At 34.6% G+C, this 24,453-nt stretch overlaps 2 protein-coding genes across 6 annotated transcripts in view; one reads left to right on the top strand and one right to left on the bottom strand.

The window, feature by feature from the left end:
* The window catches only part of LOC144581786 (uncharacterized), a 66,812-nt gene extending 53,047 nt beyond the window's left edge, over window positions 1-13,765 (bottom strand). The window contains exons 1-2 of one of the 2 annotated variants that reach the window (XM_078366825.1): window positions 11,563-13,765; window positions 8,850-8,935 (exon numbers count right to left, since the gene is read on the bottom strand). In XM_078366825.1, the coding sequence (XP_078222951.1) occupies window positions 11,726-12,325 (600 nt within the window). In that variant the 5' untranslated portion in view covers window positions 12,326-13,765 and the 3' untranslated portion in view covers window positions 8,850-8,935; window positions 11,563-11,725. The remainder of the gene's footprint in view (window positions 1-8,849; window positions 8,936-11,562) is intronic. The other variant, XM_078366824.1, reaches the window with a different exon arrangement.
* GRID2 (glutamate ionotropic receptor delta type subunit 2) overlaps window positions 11,691-24,453 on the top strand; it is a 1,554,413-nt gene continuing 1,541,650 nt past the window's right edge. For all 4 annotated transcript variants that reach the window (XM_035294542.3, XM_035294543.3, XM_002745586.7 and 1 more), the window contains exon 1: window positions 11,691-12,815. In XM_035294542.3, the coding sequence (XP_035150433.1) occupies window positions 12,728-12,815 (88 nt within the window). In that variant the 5' untranslated portion in view covers window positions 11,691-12,727. The remainder of the gene's footprint in view (window positions 12,816-24,453) is intronic.

Raw genomic sequence — 24,453 nt, 5'->3', positions numbered from 1 at the left:
CAGGCTTTTAATTCTTCCTAATTCTGTCAGAGTAGCTTGTATATTTCTTGCAATTAATCCATTTCCTTTAGGTTATGCAATTTGTTAACTTATAATTGCTTGTAATAGTCCCCTGTGCTACTTTTTATTTTTGAGGCATCCATTGTACAATGTATATTTATTTTAATTAATTAATTTTTTTGTAGTTAGTTAATACAAACATCTGATTATTTTGTTTTTATTTTCAAAAAAAAACAACTCAATTTTGTTGATTTATTCTGTATTTTTTTATTCTTTATTTGACTTATGTCTACTTTCATGTTTATTGTTTTATTCCTCTGTTAAAGTAAGGTTTGGTCTGCTCTTCTTTTGAGTTCCTTCAGATGTAAATTTAGATTGGTTGAGATTTTTCTTCTTGTTGAAATTAGGCATTTATTGCTATAAACTGCCCTTCATTACTGCTTTTTCAATATTCTAATCTGCAGTTGACATTAGATCAACTAAGCATATAAAACAAATAATGACAAATTTGAAAGGAAAAATTGATAGCAATACAAAAATGCAGATTTCAATACCCCACCTTCAATAATAGAACATACAGACAAAAATCAGTGAAAAAAAAATAGCAGACTTGCATAACACTGTATACCAAATGGGCTCAACAGATTTATACATAATTTCTCCACCAATAGCTGAGGGCCACAAATTCTCCTCATGTACACGTGGGACATTCTCCACAATAGGTTCCATGTTAGGCCACAAAGAAGTCTTACCAAATTTAAGATCACAATTACATAAATAGCTTTCCTGACCCCATTATTATGTATCTAGAAATCAATAACAGTAATATAATGGGACAATTAATGTATGCACATGAATTACATAACGCACTCTTGAACAACCATTAGGTCAAAGAAGAAATCAAAAGGAATTTAGGCAGTGCCATGGTTCATGCCTGTAATCCCAGTACCTTGGGATACAGAGGCAGATAGATCACCTGAGGTAAGGAGGTGGAGACTAGCCTGGCCAGCATGGCAAAACCCATCTCTACTAAAAATACAAAAATGAAAAAAAAATTTGCCAGGCATGGTAGCATGTGCCTGTAACCCCAGCTACTTGGGAGGGTGAGGCTGAAGAATCACTTTTACCCTGGAGGCAAAGGTTGCAGTGAGCTCAGATCTCCACACTGCACTCCACCGTGGGTGACAGAGCAAGACTCTGTTTCCAAAAAGAAAGAAAGAAAGAAAAAGAAAGAAAGAAAGAAAGAAAGAAAGAAAGAAAGAAAGAAAGAAAGAGAAAGAAAGAAAGAAAAAATCTCAAAATGAAAGAAAACCAAAACAACATATCAAAATACATGGAAATTTATAGTAATATCACTTTTGTTTATTTATTTTAATGTCTTATTGCAAGATTCATACAAAATCGTTTTAAAGAATCAATCCTTTATTTTCCTATAGTGGTATTTATCACTAGTAAACAAGTTTGTTCTGAAGTCAACTCTTTCTGGTATTAATATAGTCATTCTAGCTTTCTTTTGATTCATCTTTGCATGATTCATATTTTTTCCTCCTTTAAACATTCATGTTTACATATTTAAGTGGATTTCACATATACAGCATATAGTTGAGTCTCGAATTTTTATCCAGTCTGACAACAGACATTTTATTGAAATGTTCGTATCTTTTATGCTTAATGTAATTATTGATGGTATTAAATTAAAATTTTTTTCCCTCCTTGCCACATCAGTTCATTTGCTATTTTTCTCTGTTTTCCTACATTTTTTGTTTAAATGCATATTTTTAGTCTTCTAATTTATTTCCACTTTGGATTATTCATGGTATATATATATATATATATATTTTTTTTTTATTGCATTTTAGGTTTTGGGGTACATGTGCAGAGCATGCAAGATAGTTGCATAGGTACACAACTATCTTGTGTAGTGGCAGTGTGTTTTGCTGCCTTCCTCCCCGTCACCCACATATGTCATTTCTCCCCATGCTATCCCTCCCCAGCTCCCCCCTCTGCTGTCCCTCCCCTATTCCCCCCAATAGACCCCAGTGTGTAGTGCTCCCTTCCCTGTGTCCATGTGTTCTCATTGTTCATCACCCGCCTATGAGTGAGAATATGCAGTATTTCATTTTCTGTTCTTGAGTCAGTTTGCTGAGAATGACGTTCTCCAGATTCATCCATGTCCCTACAAAGGACATGAACTCATCATTTTTGATTGCTGCATAATATTCCATGGTGTATATGTGCCACGTATATATTTTTATTTGTTTGCTCTTGGTTTATGAATTGCACCTTAACCTATCACGGTATACCCTGGCTTAATATTGTACTATTTTATAGTGTAATTACCTTATATACTGTGCTTTTTTTTACATTAGGTTTTCATTTTCTCTCTCATACTTTTTGTGCTATTTTTGTCAAACATTTTACTTTGACAATAGCTATCAATCTTTAATGCCTTGCATTTTTTTAAACTTTAAGCAATCAATGGTATTCTAAAATGATGACAAAAACTAAAATATGTATCATTTATATTCACTTTCTATTTTACTATTTCTGGTGCTTTTCATTTCTTTCTGTAAATCCAAATTTTCATTTGATATTATACATCTTTGACAGAGAAATCCAGAGATGGATATTAAAAATATTTAATATTTTTTGTAGTGGCAGTTTTTTGGACATACATTCTGTTAGCTTTTGAGTTTCTGAAAGCCTTCAGGTTATCTTCTTCTATTAAATACTTTTTTTGCTTGGGTTTAATGTTATAATTGATGAGTTTATTTTTCTTTTAGCTTATAGATGCTACTCCACTGTCTTCTGTCTTGCATAGTTTTTTTTTATTGGAAATGTTCTCTAATTCTCATCTTTATGCCTGTAATGCAGTGTTTCATTTTTTCTCTGGCTGCTCTGAAAATTGGTTCTTCCTTTATATCTTTTCAAAGTTCACCTATGAAGTGTTTATGTGCTTTTTGTTTGTTTTTTTGTATTCTTCAAATCTCCTTCAAATTTCAGATAATTATCTGAGCTTTGTAGATTTCTGTTGTATTAGTCCATTATCATGCTGCTGATAAAGACATATTCAAGACTGGGTAACTTATAAAGAAAAGAGAGGTTTAATGGTCTCACAGTTTCACATGGTGGAGGAGGACTCACAGTCATGGCAGAAGGCAAAAGAGGAGCAAAGGAACCATCAAATCTTGTGAGACTTATTCTCTATTACAAGAACCGCACAGAAAAACCTGCCCCATGATTAAATTACCTCTCATCAGGTCCCTCCTATGACACCTGGGATTATGGGAGCTACAATTCTAATGAGAGTTGGGTGGGGACACAGTGAAACCATGTAATTCTTCCCCTGGTCCCTTCCAAATATCATATCTTCACATTTCTAAACCAATTGTGCTTTCTTAACAGTCTCCCAAAGTCTTGTTTGCTTTGTATTTTTCAAAAATCCTGCTTGAATTATCTGAGCTTTGTGGATCTCTGGTTTCTTATTTATAAATTTGGAAATTCATCTTTTATTATAAAATTTCTAGTAGTTCTCTCTCATTCTCTTTTATTCTATGAATCAAAGTACACACACACATATGTCTGGCCATTTGATATTGTCTCAAAGCTCCTATATATTCCAAACAGCTTAAAAAAATTATCTTTGTGTTTTATTTTGGATATTTTTTATCAACTTACTTTAAATTTCACAAATTTTTTCTCAGACATGACAAGTCCCTCAAAGTAATTCTTTGATTTGGATATCATGGTTTGCTGTTGTTGTTGTTTCAAATTTCAGGGATTTTTATTTGATTTGTTTTAACAGATTTCATTTTTTTGTTGAGAAAAAACTGTCTTTTCATCTATGTTCTTAACCTTTACCACTATATCCTTTAACATATTAAATCAGTTTTTATAAACTCCCTGATAGTTTTAATATCTGACTAATTTGAATAATTAGTTCAACAGGTAGTTTGAAACTCTATTGATTGTTTTAGCTCTATAAATGGCTTTTTTTTTGCTATTTTGTTTGTCTTATAATTTTCCAGTAAATGTTAAACATTGTAAATTGAAGAACAATAGAGACTGAAGTGAAGAACATTTATAGCCAGAAATGTATAAAACTCTTACTGTCTTAGGGTGGTAGTAATAATTGAACTGTGTTTGGGCTTTGTCTTTGATATACTCACCCTCACTGTCAGCTAGTCTTCTAATTTTTTCAGTGTAGGCTGGCTGAAACGTGTGATTGAGTGAGGACTGTGCTGTTGGAGACTTTTATCAGTTTTTCTGCTCCATCTTCAGCTTTCAGAATCCACTGCATGACTGTACCAAATAGGGGGTCTCTATATCTACACTCTTTTCTCTCTATGTAGACTGCAGTTGCTTTTTATTCAATCATAAACTCATTATGGAGGCAGGAAGCAAATTTTTGGTTCTTCAAGTGCAGGTTCAGTTTTGGACAACATCTAAGTGCCTGAGTATCAGGAATAAGGTTTTATTATTATTCTTGTCTCTCTCCTCCCCCAGAGGACTAGATTCAGACTTGTTTCTCTGAAGGATCTTAAACAGTAGAGATACATTTTTTTTCCCTCTTTGCACCCAGCAAGAGTATATCTCTGCTTTATATAAACATAGTATCCTGATTCATAAAGGTTTTCATATCCCTTCTCCAAAGTAAGAAAACTTTGATTCATTTCTTATCCCCTAAACAGTGATCTTTGCTTGATGTCAGAAAGGAAGGTTCACTAACACTTCTCCAGAAGCTGATGAGTTTTGATCTACAGAGCATTGGATCTTTGCCTGGACCCCAGGAATAAGAGTTTGTTTTTCCTCCCTAATCAGCTTAAAGCTTTTTTCTACCTACAGAGAAGGGTGCAGGAAAGCCGACTATAGTTACAGGTTATTCTACCCCTATCATGCCTTTAGCATTTAGCTATCCTTACTGGTCCTGTCTTTCCCATGAACTCCTGTGATGATCTGTAGATTAGCTTATAATTCAGTGAAAATGTCCTGTGTTTATGTTCTCAGGCATTCTAATTTTTTTTTTTTTTTTTTTTTTGTAGTTCACAGTAAGCTTTTAGGGATTCATCAAAATTTGGGTTGTTCTTTTCTTACCTCCTTCTATGGCAGCCCCTTCTGTGTCCTGCTAAAATGAAACAGTTTTAATGTCCTGTCTCATATTCAAGGTGCTTGCTACCCCTTGGTACTCAGTTTACTTTGTTGTATCTCCATATCAGCTGTCTGATGGGTTTAAGAAAAGTTATATTTGTATATATTGTTCAGCATTTTCTCATTGTTAGGATCACAACAATGTTTTCCTAAAGTTTTGCATCCTAACCATAAGCAGAAATCTAAAAAGCATTTTAAAATGATAACATGTTTATTGCTTAGGGATATATCTTTCTTCCATCATAGATGTTCAAAACAGAGATTAGAAATTTCTATTGTGGCACACACCAGAATTTCTCTCCAGATATGATATTCCAGCATACATATTTGTGATGTGGCTAATACAAATAACCAAAAACAGAAGAAATCATCAACAACAACAACAAAAATAATAATTTTTACTTTTGGAATTTAGTAAATGCATTGCAACAGTGTAACAAAGAGTGTTCATTATGTACTTTAAATAGGGAAGTAGATGGCTAAATACATTGGGATATACTGGGTTAAACAGAGGTTAATGATTTGTTTCCTAGGAGACTTCTCTAGACTTTTAATATATTAATTTACTCTGTGGATCTATAGAAGAAAATATTTACTTAGCATTTTACAATATTATGTGACCACCAAGCCTCCTTTTAAAAATTTTTCTCATGACAAAGTATTCCATAGATCTCAATGTGGGAAATGCTAGTTTAGATATTTTGTAACCACACTGGCATTTAAAAATGTATAAATATTGTCTTATTTTAACAATTCTGATTTTGTGGTATCTAATTCCTTATGGTTAAGCTCTCTTGATGAAATAAAAAATGTGAAAAAGCAGCAAAGTTTAGAAAAAGGATAGAAAACAAAATGTTGACAATGTAACTAATTTTATATTAAAAAACTTTAGGTGAATTTTGTAAGATCTACACTAAATGTAGTGTCCAGCTACCCCCAACTCAGCATTCTCTTTAGTCACATAAACCATACTGCAAATAGGTCAAGTTAAATTTGGGTAGAGATTCATATTTTGGCTTCTATTGCTGAAATAATTTTTATTGACATATTCCAAAGAACCATTTGAAAATACCTTCCATCTGTTCTAGACCAAATGGATAACCTCTATTTGTGTTGTGAAATATGGGACTGACAAATAGGCAAAATAATCGTATAAAGAGAAAACTTGGTAGCTCAGTTATCTGTTTATCTTGGAGTTAAGATTATTTTGTATTATGCCGCATGGATAATATTCTGCAATATTTAAAAAATTTTATTTTATGCTTTCATTCACTCATTAATTAATTCATTTATTCTCAATCTGTTAAATACTTAAACTCATCACCAATTAGCAAAACCAATGAGGAATAAGGAATCTATTGTATTTAATTATATACAAATTATGTACCTACCCACTAAGAAATGAAATGATTATAAATTCTATGACTCCTTTAAAATCTTCAAAGTCTACCTATAGATACATTATAAATATATTAAGTTTTTGTTTCTCTTTCTACATTTTCCTCATGATATGTGCTATTATAAAATACAATATATTTTTAGACCAAAATGTACAGTTTATCTGCAGCATACTCCATAAGTATATTCTCTACTGAGTCACTTATATGTCTAGACAAATATTTTACAAAAAATTAATTTCATAAATAAAACATAATTATGGAAAGATAAAATTTGATTTTTTTAGGATTTAAAATGCTTATATTCACTATAGTTGACATAATAAATTGCTTTTTGCTTTAGATATATTCAGACATTTGCCTCGACTGGTATGTCACATGAAAAAGATCAATGATAAAATTGATAGAAAATTTCTTTCCCATGGCAAAGTGCGATTGCTTTTTTCAAGATGTATAAAATATTTATTCTTTAAAAAAGCAAATAGCTATATTAACTAACTCATTTTTGAAACTTTAATGTTTATACCAGAAATTTGAATCACAAAATAATGTCTCAGTGTTCTACTCATCCTATAACTAAGGAGTGAGTGGCATTTTATTAAAGATTGTGCTATTGGTCTTTAATTTCTAAGCAAGTGATCAAACCAGAGAGAATATGAATGAAACAGATACTTACTGAAGCCTTCTAATAGAAACCTATTACTTCATTATGAAAGTTTTAGAACTAGAAGAAATAAAACTTTAGAAATTCAAGTTGCCAAAAAAACCCTTAAAATATAAAGTTTGCTTCATTATAGCTATTTGATTATTCTGAGTTAATAATATCCTTTTAAGCTGTAAAGAGTTGAGACATTCAAAAAGTAAGCTGATTAAATCTACATCAAGCATGGCTGCCATCTTGTGGGGACAGGATATAATGTATTGAGGGGCCAATCTCAATAACGTGTCCCTTCTGGGTTACAAGTCATCATTTGTTCTCCATCAACCAGTGTTTGATGCTTGTTAACATTTCTCTTGAAATGCCACATCAACATTTGGACAGAAAAGATAAGGCAACTAAAAGAAGTATTAATGTACATGAATCCCTGTTTCTAAAAGTTCAGTATCATTGCTAATGTGTGGACCTTTAATGTAAAACTTTACAAGTAGAAGATTTTCACTCGAACCAACCTTAATAATAGATAAGTTTGGTAAAGCACTTATATTTATTAATAATCCAAATTGCAAAATTTGGTTAGAATTTATATCTCATTGAGTTAGAAGATAATAAGACGTTGTCCTGAAAGGGGCTATAGATTTACTGCTTCATAGATTTACAGAAAGCCTTGTAAAGAAGAAAGTGATTATAAGATTATTTTAGAAGGAAGGAAAGTTGGGGGCAAGGGAAGGGAAGAGAAGGAGATGGAAGGGAAAGGAAGGAAAGGGAATCAGGGAGAGAGAAGGGAGGGAGATATAAGCTATCACTGAGGATAAGATTTCCACTAGTGTCATAGACAAAATAGTTCGACAGAGTGGTAAGCAGTAAGTCAGTATGAAGTTGACCTGAAAAAAATGAGGTCAAGATATGCCTAGCATAAATATGTTATGTAGGAATATGTAATTTAAGTATTTTTTCAAAGCTTATTTAAAAGTTAAAAAAAAATGTGCTTTCTAAGTTTAAGGCTTCCAACAAATGTTAGTACAACTTATAGAACTTGATTTTCCTATTGTTGTCCAGAAAACCAAGACATTGAATGAGAAAGCCCCTGAAGCCTCAATGAGCTATGAACTTCTTGATGTGCCAAGTACAAAAGTTGTTCTTTCAGTCCTTCAACCAAAAGGAATTTATGTTTTTCATATCCGCAAATAAATATCCCAATTACAATTTCACAGCCACTTGCTACAACTACTTGTATCTATAGATGGTCAGTCTTTGCCCTTTTACAGTTTTCCTTTCATGCTCATATTAAGGTTGAAATGTACTTGGAATCTTTTGTGTGACTAGCCATATTTATAATACAATAATAAAGAATTAGAAATAATGATCAAAATTTATTATGTCCCATTTTGATTATATTCTTTTAAAAACCAACTCTTTAAGTTTCAAGTAAGTTGACTCATAAATTAATAGATTTTTATGCTAAAACAAAACTCATGAGTCATTAAAATATTATTTAACAGTTTCTTAAAATTGACCAATGTAAGCTGAATTACTGCTATTATAACAATAATTAGCTGATTTTTAAAATTTAAGCATTGGTGTTCTTAGCATTTTAACAGTGAAAATGAAAGAATTATATGTTCCAAGAATTTCTATTCTATTACCTTGCTTTCTTTCCACAATTGTACAAGATCGAAGGAGTCAGCATTTGTAGTTCCCTCACCAATGCAAATCAGTGTTTCTCCAAAGTCTGTTTTTCAAACAAACAAACAAACAAAAAAGATGTATTCGTTTAAATCTTGAGGCAGTTCAGATTATCTATCATTTCTTTAAATAATTGATGTTCATATCACAACCAATGCCTGAATGAAGTAACAGTCTCCACCTTGGAAGAAAAAGTCCACCAAACAAATTATTTGGTATAATGATTAACTGTTTAAAATTAACGGATTAACTTTTAAACAGTCATTTGTTATAAAACTTCAGTTAATGAGTGCTATTTTCCCACCATATATGCCAGAATTTCACAAGGTTTGAATTTAAGCACAGTGGGCCAGATACAATCACCATTTCCATATAATAAGGCTTGAATTAGAGTTAGGCAATCTTAATAAAACCAACAGATAGCTGTCATTAAAACATTTAATATGCACAACCAGTGAATTCATATTTTTTCTTCTGGAATTTAATATCTAACTTACACATGATAAATATTTGTATCCAACTAATTAAATATACATCATGACAGAAAGTTCTGTAAAATAGTAGAAAATATAATTAATGTATGTTTATTAAGTAGGAATCATTGAATGTAGAAATTATTCCAACAGTAAAAAGACTGTTATTCTTGAAAAACCCAACAGTTAAGGTTAAAGTTAAATTTATACTAACTTTCTGGTGTAACTTTTGGAAAGCTAAAACTCATGGTTCCACTATATCTTCTGATTGGTAGGAGTGGTCATTATACCTCAAAACCTTTTTGTGATGTGTCACCCAGACTCATTTAAATGTCTGAGTATTAGAACAGTGATTCTGAACGATGGCTACATAGCAGAGCCACTATAGAGGCTTTAGAATATATTACAGGCTGTGCCCTAAACTCCAGAGATTCTGATTAAATTAGCCTTAAGTGGTCATTTTAAAAAGCTTCCCAGATTATTTCAAAGGGAATCTACATTTGAAAACTACTAAATTGGAGGATTTTGGAATAATGAAAATGCTTTGCTTATAGTACATTAAAACAAATTTCCAAGAGAGGAAACAGTATAAATATGACCATACAATATTTGACTGTCTCCAGTACAGACATTCATTAAGTCAGGACTGGACTAGTTAATGCTCTGAAGTTCTTTCCCATTCTCATATTCTAAGATATCATGGTGGCGTTCTTTTTATGTTAAATGGTTATATCATAATTTTTTGATAGAACACATTGTGACCTATTAATTTTTAGAATACCACTGTAAATAACATTTGAAGCAAGCTATGGGGGAGTGCATTACTTCATTCATTATGTGTATCAGCAAAGTATAATCTATGGAATTGCATCAGAACCCTTTATAAAGTAAAATGACATTAATATAATCAATATTGAGTCAATGTCTACTAATGGAAACAAGAGACAAAGAATGATAAAAATTGACAGTAATTAATCAGTGAATGTGTCTTGGAAGCACTGGTTTGTTCCAGATTCAGAAGGAAGTGATGAAATTCAAGTCAACAAAGGGTTTCTCTGTAAAATGCTATGTTGAATAAAATGTGAATAAACTTTGGTGTTCACTCTCAAGGCATTTATAACCTAATTTAGAAGTCATCCTGTCTGACTCTAATACAAGGTACAGTGTGTAATGGGAGCATAGAAGACAGATGGATTTATTCCATATTAAAGGAATGGACACCACTTCATGGGCAAAAGGAATTTGAACTAGCCCTTGAGATGGTGAAGGAGAGCGACTGAGAGTAAAAATATGTGCTTTCCAAGCAGAAATATTGACATAAGTAAAAATATGGCAGCAAAGCATTTTCTGGAATGTTCAGAAAAATATGTACAAGATGAATGAAAACAGCCAGAAGTGAGAATGTACAATTGTGTCTGGAAAAATAGTAACCCAATTCAGCAGTCTAGAGAGAAGGGCTCAAGTGAGGGAATTAGAAGAAAAGAGGTTTGTTTGCCAAACTTGGAGGCAAGGCTCTGAAAGGTTATGTGATGAGTTTTACATCCACACATCCAACATTCCCAAAGAATACCAATTATAATTAAAGCAATATTATGACATTAATACCTGACTTCAACTAGTCACTTGATTGTGTTAACAAATCTCCAGTTTGCAATGAGACCAGATTGATATAAGTCAATCATTATAAGAAAAGAAGTCACAATGATCAGGATTTTATCTTAAGGAATAAGCTTGCAGAAAATCCTTTCTCTGGAGACTGGGAGGCTGTCATTCAGGACTTCCTCAGCTTTTTCCATGGGAAAGAGATTAACCAACTTCCTTTTTTTGAATTTAACTGCATAGGTTATTAAGCTATTCAATGAAATATTTTGACCAGACGTTTCACTGAAACATTTTTCTATTTTATTTATTATTATTATTTTAAATTTCAAGATCTTCTTTATCCTGATAGAGAAATTTCCATCAATAGAAAAAATTTCAGGAACCTTTCTCTATACCGATTGCCTAAAAAATACACTGGAGACAGAAAAACAAAATCATTGTATAAAAGGTAATTAGCACGTTCTCTCCTTTTTATAACTTTATAATTGAAATCTCATTAAAAGCTTTCTAGGTCTCTATCTCCCTAAGTGACCAGGTGTCCCTAATTTGTTTTCAACCAATGTGACTAATTCCAGCAAAGACTAGAAAAGCCTGATACCTGTTAGAGAATAGCAAGGTTAAATAAGTGGGGTGGCTTTTTTAGGTTGCATTTAACCTCGTAAAAGAAAAAAAAAAAAAAAAAAAAAAAGCTTCAATGTCTTTTCTCTTACAGTCCTGCCTTTTCTCAGTCCCGGTTGAAGATTCCATGGGAAATGAGAGCACTATTTTGTTTCTCCCTTGTATTGCAGATAGGGGGAGGAGGTGGTTATTAGAGAGAAGCTCTTCCTCTCTCGGTTTCCCCCTCTCTCCGCCTGACAGCACCGCTCTCTCGCGGGCTCGCTCCTTCTCCTAGGTGATCCATTTCTAGGCAACGTGGGGCTGGTGCTGAAGCTGCCAGGCTCGCTCCTCGCTTCCTGCATCCCGCTAGGCGAACCGCTCCAAAAGCATCCTGCAGCCCGCGGCGGCTTCCCTCCTCTGGCCCGGCCCCGCGGCTCGCGCCCGGCGTAACTCCCCCGCCACCGCGCCCCAGCAAACCGGCTCCCCGGGCCCTCCACGCCGAGCCGAGCTCCGTTCCGCGCCTCGCGCAGAAAGGGAATTTTTTTCTGCATTACTATCTGCATTACCTTGAAGTTCACTTTTTCTACCCCTCTTGGAGAGGTCTTTCCCCCCTTCCCTGGTGGAATCTGGCTGCTCCGCTTGGAATCTCTTAATCTTTCTTTTCCACTTAGATTTTGGCAGCGAAGACGAGTGATTCTCTGCGGGCTGTTGGGGCGGGGGCGGGGGTCCTTTTTGGTCGGGGGGTTGCAGAGAAGGGGGCACATCCGGCGTGAGGGGAGTGTTGGAAGTTACGGCGGAGCTGGGACTGGAGACCCGCGGCCCCCGCGCAGCGATGGGGAAGATCTGAGCTCCAGCCTCTCCCCCTGCCCAAGAGCAGTCGAGGCTGGATATATTTTTCAAAAGCCAAACTGCAAACAACTCTGGCGATGCCAAAATTCCCCTCCAAGTGACACGGCTTGGCGAAGGAGGTTTCCTCAGGCTGGGCTCTTTCTGTCATTCCCTCTGCCTTTCTCCGCGACGATAAAAGGCTTTGCTCTGGCAATAGAAATCTAGAAAAAAAGAAAAAGCTGCGCTAAACTCTACTGTGACCTCAAACTCTTTGGACTGTTTTTTTTAAAAAAAATTGGAAGAAAATCTAGCCTCCAAGAGAATCGGCATAGGAGGAGATGGAAGTTTTCCCCTTGCTCTTGGTTTTGTCCGTCTGGTGGTCTCGAACCTGGGACTCGGCAAATGCGGATTCGATCATTCACATCGGTAAGAAAGGGTTGGTGCAGCTCGTGGTTACTTTTACCGTTTCCGTTCGCGAAGGTTTCCCCTTTGCATTCCCCCTCTCCGCCCTCTGTGTGTCTTGTTGCAGGTGGCTTCAGTTCATTGCCCCTTCTCGCTACCCTTCCCTCACACTTGCTCGGGTTTTTGGAAGGATGTGGATGCTCGAACCTCGACTTGGGCTGTTGTTTCGCGGTGAATCGTGGAATGTGGCTGGATGCGTGGGGGTCTCGAGTTGACCTGAGTGTGTGTGTGTGTGTGTGTGTGCGCGCGGGGAAGTGCAGAGGGATTCTAAGTGTGTGAGGAAAGGGAGTTTAATTGACTCTTATCTTCCATATTTTTTCCCGGATGTACATTTGCTCCATTTGAACAATTATCTTTGGAGGAGCAGAGATGTCACCTGTGAGATGAAAACAACTGGGCTCGGTTGGGGGTGGGGGCGGTGGGTAGGGGGAGCTCCCTTCGGATCGAACAGGTGGTTTTGCAACGTGAGCGGGCTGAGTTCACCGCAGCGTAGTGAAATGGTGACGGGGGTGCCGGATGTGCCCCCAGCCTCCCTTTCCTCTCACGTCCTCTTGGCTTTACGGTCCTCGCGTGGAGTCTCTGAGACGGTGGCGGGAGGGGCTGGCGGCAGTGTCCCCAAGGACTGGGAGTCGCGTGCCTCGCCTCCTCGGACACGCTCTCCCGGCCTGGCGCGGCGGCGAAACTGGCCCCGGGCGCTTGGGAAAGGCGGGTAAGCGAAAGCGCGCAGACCGCTCCCGGGGGCTGCCTAGCAGATATTCGCCTTGCTTAGCGTCGCCTCGCCGTCAACTCCGAGTAGCAGCGCAAGGCAGACAGCGAAGGCTACGGGACTACAGCGGGCCCGACTCAGAAAGACTGCCGAGCCAGCTCCGAGAGGCTCGTGGCCCCACCTATTGGCACCCAGACGGGCCGGGACTGGCCGAGGCGGACTGGCTGGCAGGCGGGCGGGCGAGGGGTTGCGCGTCATTATCATGCACAGCGCTCTCAGCTTTAGGCTTCAACTCTTCTCACTTGCTAATCCGTGAGAGCTTAGCAGAGACAGGCTCTTGCAGCCTTTTCTGCGTTAATGCGACGATTTCTTTTTCGGAAATTCGCCAGCAAGATTTCTTTGCTGGGCTGCAGAGAGGTCCCTTTGGGGCAATTTTTCTGGGCACAGGACTTTTATCTGTAAAAACACCATGGCTTGGTGTTCTGCAAATCGAGGCGACAGATGGGTCACAGCTTCTTCCCTTTCTGTACCCCGGCTTCACCACCGCGCAACACACACACATACACACATGTATTCCTGGTGGGGGAACCTGCTGCAGGTGGCGGTTGTGCCCGCCCAAGCGAGGGATTTCTGCCTGACGTGCGCGCCCACAGTGGCCAGCCCCTCAGCTCCAGGGGGCTTCCTCTCTTGGTCTCAGAGGCCGTCTTTGTAAACATGTCTGCCATTCTCTATCATTTTATATCAGTAGAATTGTCTGTCTCTGTGCTAGTGGTAATGAGGTCGGGATACAGAAAACCTAGCACTTGTGCATTAAGTAAATCAAGCACTAATAGCTTGCCTGCTGGATCGCGTTTTGCCTGGGGGCTACCAGTGCCTGCAGATTCAGAACTTTTCAGCGAGAAATTATGGTCTCATTGAGTGGTTCAGCAATGCTCTGATAGAGTTCAGAAATGAACTATGCTTCTTTTAAAGAAATAGCATACATTTATGTCCAGTTGTAAATGATTGGAGCAGGAATGCAGATATACAATCATACCTTTATATTCATTTTATGATTAGGGGTTTCTGATGTAGGCTCCTCATCTCTCAGAAGGAAAAGCTTGTGGAAAAAGGCTTATTTTATTGCATATTCTGTGGTCTGCACGATGAATACATTATTTACAAATACCTACAGCTTCTGCTATCCCTTACTGGATAAATACTATTTTGCAATGCAGTCTGGACATGTGTTTCAAAATAGAACAAAACTGTTTTTTTTTTTTTTTAATTTTCATACTGTTTTTATCAGAGCGACTTGGCTTACTTATTTATAACCACCATTTTTAAAAAGTGAGTACAAATTACAGATTTCTTTAGAAGGTTGGTTGTATATATTAACTGTGTACAGCAGGTAGTTACTTTTGACACAATTAATTTGACTTGAATGCAATTAGTACATTTGATGAGATAATTAGCTGCTTTATAGGCTACCTAATATTGACATGAAGGTAGCAAACTTTATCTTTTGTAATATATTGAAAAACATTAACTCCTAAATTAAAAAAATAATGATCGTGGGTAGTATGTGTCTAATTCAGTGCCTCCATCCCCACTCGAATATCCATATTAAAATTGTAAAGCACCAGTTAACATAAATTGAATTAGTTTACTTACTTGGTTGAATAGGAAAAAAATTAATTTTCTTTAAGAAGTTCTTGTTTTCATTTAAATATTTAATGTAAGAAATATGCTTATGGGGAAATGTATTAGTTCAGGACTAAAGGAATGAAAGTGATGAAACTGGAGGGAAAGGAAGTATTTCACCTCCAGAGATGGAAGGAGATACCCAGAAGTAAAAGGTTTTCCCAACCTCATGTGATGTGTTCAAGCAGAAAGGAGCTGCAATATATAGTTCAATCAAAGTGGAAAGATAAAAAGATAAGAGGTGTTTTATATATTGAATTATTTTGGTACTGAAGCCAATTGTATATATATGAAAATTATCTCCTTTCTCTCTTTTCATTTTTTACCTCATGTGGGTAGTTTAGTAAGATCAGTTACATATTTTAAACTCTAATATGTTTTGTTAGACATACTGATTCACTACAGTGATGGTACATAATGGTTAAACCATAATGATTGAAGTGAAAATGTATTTCTTTCAGTCAAAAATGTGCAACTCTATAATTATTTCAAGTATCAATTAAATCATATTTTAAGATGTTTAATTATTACATATATTTCTTTAAAACATATCCACACACATATACACGAACATATAGTATTTAAAACTTAATCACTCGGATTGTGATTTTTTTTGCCCCAATAAAAAAAAGGTCTTTTGACATATAAAAACTATGCAATTTTGAATTATGCTTCTACTTTGAGCCTATGCATTGATTGAGTAATTTCATCAGACCCACATTACTTGATTGCTTAGAAGTTTCCTAATGATCTGCATGCTGTAGGAAGAACCAAAAAGTCGTGAGTGGAATGGCAATGATACTGTGTTTTATGAGGCTATTCAGAAGTCGCTCTGATTTATGTAGCTAGAAAGCTCCAAAGTCTTTGAGATTAGCCACGCTGACTGCTATTTTCTTCATACATCAGTCGTCCCACACTGTTTACTCCCTAAACACAACAGGCGTTTAGAGCACTGCTTTAATTAAGCAGGGATTAGGTGGCATTTCCAGTCAACTGCACAGTTTGTGTTTTGCTTCATATCAAGTATGGAGGATCTCATGTTTTAACAGTTTAATATATGCTCCTTTCTTTATCTGGTTCCTGTGCTCACGGAACTGATTGTAAATTAGCTATCCTCAGTTATATATCTCCGCAAGGGAACACTCAAACAGTGTACTTATTCACATATTACACAAATCAGTAGCATATTTTTGTTGAGATCAGTCATAGTAAAATAATTATGTCTACATGGAGAAGCAAAGATACATTTATTCTTGTTTTTCTTGTAAACAAATGATACTTTATCCTCTGAAATCATAATCAACTGTGATATTTTATTTGAGAAACCTAAGTCAATCCATAGAATACTTTCATTATGAGAATGTTCAAATTAAAGTATAAAATTGGGTAAATAAAATGTGTCAACATGTTAAAAACAATAATAGATTGTAAATGTAAGATATCAGTTGTTCTTACTTCTGCAGTAAAAATTATTTTGTCAATTACAGAATTTAAAAGTATTCCCAGAAAATGTGCTGTTCTACCAATTTTTTTTTTTCAGTTGGCTACATTATTTGCATTGGTTGATGATAACCCCCAGGACTCCTCAAGGACTTTTTGCATTGTGTAAGATATCACAGTACTATTTTATCCTCCTTCTTCTCATAGTTGTTGTCTGTTCTTGAAGTTCTTGGTATCCATGTAAACTTCTAGAAAGTACTAAGGGACTTGGCTTTACTATTATTATTCTCTGTATCATTAATAAGTTATTTGAAGCACAATTCAAATGTGTATAAAGTTAGACAATGTTGTTATTAATGAAAGATATCAACTTTGACATGACTAATAAGCTATTACACTAAGGACCTTTGCTTTCTGCTCCAGGTGAAATGTACATCCACTAAATACATTATAAGTTTTAAGCCAAATATGAATAAAAATCAAGGTGATTAGCTTTTGATTGATTCAAAAATAAAAACCAGTTGAAATTATTAGGATAAATGAAAGATACATTTTGTTCTATTCTGATAGCTCAGGCTAAGTTTATCATATGATAATTTTATGTTGAAGGGCCATTGCAATTTTAAAACCACATGTTTTAATCTAGAAGGTTTTTTTTCTTCACTTATGTATATTACTTTATTTTTTAAAAAGTAAGATATTCACTTTTCTACTGGATTATCATGACATTTTAGATTGTAGACAGCATATTGGTGAGTAGCAATACATAGAAAGTATTACTACAGCATAATGTTTATTAGAAAACACATTTGTGGCCTATAAAGATATCTTTGCCATTAGGTGTCACTGCATTCTGAGCTGTTACTGTTATTTTTAAAAAATTTTTTGTAGTACTACTTAAAAACCATATGAAATAGTTTTTTAAATCTCAGAAAAAAATGTCATTTGTGATGCTGTAAGATATAGATAGTCTTTATTTTTCAGCTAGGAAAATAAAATATTATCCCTGTCTCTTATTCTTGTAAGAATTTAATGCTGGGGCATATCACCACACCTGATACCCTCTAAACAAATTAGATTTCTAGACCTAGTAATGCAATTTTTTTCTCAGATTTAAAATACAAGAGAAATACTACTACTTATTCTCTATGAATAAAATCTAAGACATTAGGAAGGATGCAATTATGCTTAATACTGCTGGAGTAAACAGACATAAGTGAATAAAGTAGTCTGTTAAGCAGTTTGTAACTGTGGTAGCTCTGCTTACATCTGGGATACTTGAGGTTCCAAACTGATTGTTGATTGTGAGACAAAACATATGAAAATAGAGTTGTGAAAAAAAATACATGGATACAACTATATCTAAAAATTTGTAATTTCTAATGTCAACCATTGAGTTTTATGAATGACCATATATGTTTTCAGATCATTTTTGCCTGGTTAATTGTAGGTGTTGTATGTATGCACAGTTCCACCTCCATCACCACTATCACTGCAACTTCCACAATCATAGAGTTTGTGTGGCCATGTAAAATTCATGACTATTCTCACATAGTAATTTCTTTGTTTGGTAAAAAGGCACAATCTTCCTTCCAGCATATTTTATCATAAGAATAATGGAGAATGAAATTTAGGGCAACTTTTAATCTGATAATTTAGTTTTCACATTAGCAAACTCACGTTTTTAGAGAAAGAAACACTAGGTTAAATGAATGAATGAAAAGGTTGTCTTATGTTGGATTTTGCCCTATGCTAAAATTCATTATTAGTTGGAATAATGTATTATTAAAAACTCAGAGTAAAATTAAATGATGAGATAGATGTCTAAAAGGTAAGAAAAATACTAAAGCAGTTCTGGAATTTATTATTAGAACATCTGTGGATTCATGTAATTTAAATTGGTGAATTTTAGCAAATAATGTGGACACACATTTCAGAGAATTTGACAAACATATGGGAAATGTTAAAATATAATTAAAAAGTATTCTGGATTATAATTTAGAAGGTTTTGGACTAAATCTCAATTTATAAATACCTAATTGAATATATTGGAAAGATATTTAATTCGTTAGTCTTCATTTTATCAACCTAAAAAACCCTAAAACAAGATTTAGACTAATGTTCATTTAATCTCTAAAATTACATGAGCCAAATGAAGAACAATTGCTCTATTTAAGGAGTAACATAAAGGAATTGGGAGAAGAGATACAGTCAAGTATGGTTCACAGTTATACTTAATAGCTGCTTCACAGTGAACTTCAAAAAAGAAAATACAACGGGAAATAAGAAACATAAAATCTTAATCATTCAAATTAAGGACTCTTCAAATTGAAGTTTTTTTTTGTTGCAAACAAGAATTATGTATGGTATATTTCTTCATCATATATTCTAGATAACTAATATCAGATTGAAAGAGCTGGATTTGTTTTTTTGTTTTTTAATTTGTTTTGTTTTGTCTATTATTAGTACCAAGTTGTTACCCGCGGGGTTACTCCTACAGAACACCACAAAATTCATGTTTACTAACACGGACTGGAGGGACGAATAGTCTTATGTATCAATGAGGACTGTGTCTGTATACTTGCCTTTAGAATTTGCAAACTGGAAGTGCATCAGGAATATTAACATATGTTTGATATCACTAAAAACAAAAAGTAGAGTATAAATAAAACAACCAATTCAAAGTTCTTCACTATGCTGGACTCCTGCTTCAGACTTTTATGCTTTTATCCTGCTGTTTTTCACCAAGTAGTCATCAATATGAAGTGAGGCTGGGTTGACCCACTGAAAGACTCTTGAGTAGATAGAGGGAAGCCAAGTTAACACCAGAAGCTAAACACCAAAGTTCTACTTATGGTGTTACATATTCTTAAATAACTCTGTAGTCAAATTCCTCATTAACAAAATTTTTAATGAAAAACATTAGGTGATAAATTATATTACAATAGCAATTCACATATATTTTTCTTCAAACTAAAATAATTAAAAGCACTATTTTAAAAAAATCTTATTTTATTGCTCAGAGTACCTGATTTTCCTAAGTAAGCTTAAATAAGGTATTTGCTTCATTAACAAAGTCATTATAATTCTAGAAGTTAGTATTCCTGAAACTGTATAGTAATATAAGCATTACTACCAACATGCAGTATGTGTGCTAATTGAGAGAATATCCGAATCTACTCTGTATAAAGCATTGTTTTTAATCTCTAAACTGTTGAACAAACAAGCTATGTTTTTGTATTTAAGAAACTTACATTCTTAAGGAAAAGGCAACCAGATAAGAAAACATATAATGTAATGTCAAGTATTGATAAATCCTGTGAAGTAAAATGAGGGAATGAAGGGTGACAAAATATGCTCTCATCGGAACAGAGACTTGATTCAAAGAAAGGATGTGAACCATGTGGATAGCTGATGAAGAATAATTCAGTCAGAGGACATAGCAAGAATGATGGCCATGAGATAAGACACTAAGAAAATCCGCTTAGTTTACTTAAGAAATAACTTCAAAGCCACTGGAGTACAGTTCAGTGAGAAAAGCAGGAAGTGGAAGTCAGAGGTCTGAAAAGGCACTGGGGAAGATTCTGTCGGGACTTAGAGGTCATGGTAAGGTATTTAAATCTTCTAGATATATTTGGGTTGAGATAAAATGTGTGATATGAAAGGTTTGTATTTTAGAAAGATAGCCTTTGCTTAAGTGCACTGGATAGAGTACAAGTACAAATTGACAGTAGCTAATTGGATCAAGGTGTAGTTTAGCTAAATGCACAGTTGTCAGATTGTGGATATAATTTGAAGATAGGATAAACAGGATTTTCTGATAGATTAGTCAGGTGGGAGAGATCCAGAGAAAGCAAGAAGCTTCCAAGGTATGTCACCCAAATAAATGGGGGAAATGTGTTAACTAATATTGGGAATATGGGGACATGAGCAAATTTTGGGTACAAATCAAAATGTGCATTTATTAAATTTTGTATTTCTATTAGACAACAAACTTGAGAGTTTACATTGGAAGTTTATTATTTGAGCTTGAAATTTAGAGGTGAATTTGGGATTTGAGCTGTGCATTTGAGGAATATATCATTGTAAATATAGACTGCTGTGAGAATGATCACAATCAAAGAATCAAAAAACAGTAGATGTTGGCATGGATGTGGAGATTAGGAAACACTTCTTCACTGCTGGTGAGAATGTAAACTAGTACCACTGCTATGTAAAACAGTGTGGAGTTTCCTCAAAGAATTAAAAGTAGAAATACCATTTGATCCAGCAATCCTACTGCTGGGTATCTATCCTGAGGAAAATAAGTCAGTATTTGAAAAAGATACCTGCATATGCATGTCTATAGCAGCACAATTCACAATAGCAAAATCATGGAACCAACCCAAATGCCCATCAATCACCAAGTGGATAAACTCTGAGATTATATATATATATATATATATATATATATATATATATATATATGGATGAGATTAGAGACTATTATCCTAAATGAAGTAACTCAGGAATGGAAAACCAAACATCATATGTTCTCACTGATATGTGGGAGCTAAGCTATGAGAACTCAAAGACATAAGAATGATACGATGGGCTTTGGGGACTTGCAGGGAAGGGTGGGAGTGGGGCAAGAGATAAAAGACAACGAATACAGTGCCGTGTATCTTGCTCAGGTGATGGGTGCACCAGGTTCTTACGAATTTCTACTAAAGAACTTACTCATGTAACCAAATACCAGCTGTACCTCAATAACTTATGAAAAAATAAAATTTAAAAAAGAAAATAATAAATAAATAAATAAAAATAAAGGAACGGAGGGAAAGGCATGCAGAGAGAGAAGAGTTCCAAGGCTATATCATTTAGCATTCCAAAAGTTTGAGTACAAGGAGAGCTGGGGGATGCAGGAAAAGAGAGATATCAGTGGCCTGTGAGATAGGAGGAAACCAGGAATACATGGTATTCTGGAAGCCCTGTGAAAAAGGTATTTCTGGAAGGAGAAGGGAGAAACCCTGTTAAACTGTATGTATGAAAATTGAGATTTGATTGCTGGATTTGAAAATGTGGAGGACAAAGATGACTTTAAAGAAAGTGCTTTTAGTGGGCTACAAGTGACAGAATACCGATAGTACAGAACCTGAAGATTTGATACAATATAAGGAATTCTATGAGTTTTGTCATAAGAAAGTGGTAAGGAAGGGAATATTAGGTAAATATTTCCTTTTACAACTGGGCATTGGTAAATATATATATATATATATCATATATATATCATATATATATATGATAATTTTTTGAATGTTCAGTAATAAGAGAATTATTAGTAAAATAATTTAAAATTGATACCCCTTTTTCTTTCAATTTATATAATTCCTGAGTTTGGATAGAAAATGTTTGAATAGCAAAGAAACCTGTTTTTTGTTTTTTTATTTAATTTGAATCAAGTGATACCAGGCCAAACACACTGACATTAACCTGAGAGAGAATTTTAGAGTTTAGATGTCCTCTCCGAAACATAATTGTTCTGCATTTAGCTTCATTTAATTTCCCAGATTGCCATTTAAATTTAATAGAATTTTTTTTTCTGAACTTGAGTAGATTACATTTTATATACTACTGATATAACAAGTGTCATAAATATTTAGTCATTTAGTAATGTATTAATTCCAGAAACACACAATATTTCTATTCTGTTAGTAGTATTAAAATAGCATAAAATTCCTTTGTTATATAGACAAATTTAAATTGATTATAAGTTTCCTCTGAGCAAATTTTGTTATGAATTTGATTTGCTTAAAATATCACTTTGGAAACACTTTTTACAAATTTTTAATGTGTAACCCATAAAGATATATGGGTTAAGGATCTCTAATCCAAAAATCTAGAATCCAAATGCTCCAACATTGGACACTTTTCAGCACGGACATGATGCTACGAATGGAAAATTCCACACCTGACTTCATGTGATGGATGCACAAAATTGTAAAAAATGTTATATGAAATTAACCTACCTTCTGGCTATGTGTATAAGGTATACTTCATATATAAGGTCTATATGAAGCATAAGTGAATTTACCTTTTACATTAATCCCATCCCCAAGATAGCTCATTATTTATATGCAACTATTTCAAAATCTGAAAAAATTCTGAATCTGAAACATTTCAAGTCCCAAGCATTTCAGATAAACAATATTCAACCTGTAGTAATTACATGGCAAAGTTTATCATTGCAGCATAGAAATTAAATAGATAAATTAATGTGGCATATCATATGATTTCTGTGACACATTTAAATATTTCCTTTTATGGATCTTTTACTTATTTGCTTTGTGATAAATTTTCAGTCATAGATGGACATGGGGAAATGGAATGTTCTAAATATACTAACCTCAGAATTCAGCCTTTTGAATATGAATCTTAGTTCTTTGATTAGTATTAATATACCCATGAGTTGTATATATTGATTTTGCACCTAAAATAATAAAATCACTACTAAAATAAGCATGCTAATACCAGGTGAATTAAATTTCTTTTGTGTTTTTTGTTGTTGTAAGTGTTATGTCCTCTGTAAAAACATTTTGTCTTGTGGACACAATGTGATATGGATGTCACATGGCTGTTTCTGCTTTGTAACATCTGTTAATTGATATGTAAATATGGAATATTTGAATGATGAGAGGATAGGAGTCTTACGGTTTGAGAATAACAATGACTGCCCCAAAGAAAAGCAAATTGTTCTGGCTGGGGCGTAGGAACTTAATCAATGAAATATAGAACATCAAAAGATATTTTCTATTTACTAGTTCATAGCTTCTTGGGGTGGTGAAATATCATTTGAAGGAAATGCTATGCAAACTTATATTAAAACTTAAGTTGGAATGAACACCTAAAACTGGTGATGTGTTTATTGTACATAATTTCAACATCATTAAAATGTTATGCCATGGATTGGCTTAGTATCTTAAAAGCCAAAGACCAGGTAATTGCTTAGTTGCTGTGGCGAGACAAAAGAACCATTCCTAATCATGAAAGGTGGCTTATGCCTATAATCCCAGCACTTTGTGAGGCTGAGGTGTGTGAATCACCTGAGGTCAGGAGTTCAAGACCAGCCTGACCAACATAGTGAAACTCCATTTTTACTAAAAATACAAAAATTAGTTTGGCATACTGGTGTGCTCCTGTAATCACAGCTACTCGGGTGATTAAGGCAGGAGAATTGCTTGAACCCAGGAGGAAGAGGTTACAGTGAGATGATATCGTGCTTTTGCCCCCCAGCTTGGGTAACAACAGCAAAACTCCATCACACACACACAAAAAGAGAACCAGTTCTGTTGTTCTATTGCATTAAGTTTAAAGTGAATTAAAAACTAGGACTGAGTCCTCTTTCTGTTACTCTCCACAATCTAACAAAAAACAAAATTGTGTTAGTGGTGTAGTGACAGTTTCTGTCTTGCTACTCAGAATCCAGATCTTCTTTGCTGCTTCTATATATGGAAATAACAGGAAACCATTTAATTTTCTTTTTAGATATACCAACAACTCTCAGTGTAGCCCAAAGGAAGCATAAACTATATAAGAATCATTATACATTTCTTCTTAAATTATTTTTCCATTTTTGACACCTTATTAATGTGGGTGATGCTTCATGAACTTAAGAGGGACTGCTCTTGTGTTCTCTGGTAGTGTAGTCATGATGAATTTTGGACATTTTCTATAATTCATTAATTTCAAGATGAGATATTATGAGTCAAAGAATCTCATTTTCCATTTGCTGAA

Source organism: Callithrix jacchus, chromosome 3, assembly GCF_049354715.1.
Source record: "Callithrix jacchus isolate 240 chromosome 3, calJac240_pri, whole genome shotgun sequence".
In the NCBI taxonomy this organism is placed as follows: Eukaryota; Metazoa; Chordata; class Mammalia; order Primates; family Cebidae; genus Callithrix; species Callithrix jacchus.
Note: the sequence above shows the minus strand (reverse complement) of the source record. Positions and strands in the feature narration are given on the sequence as shown.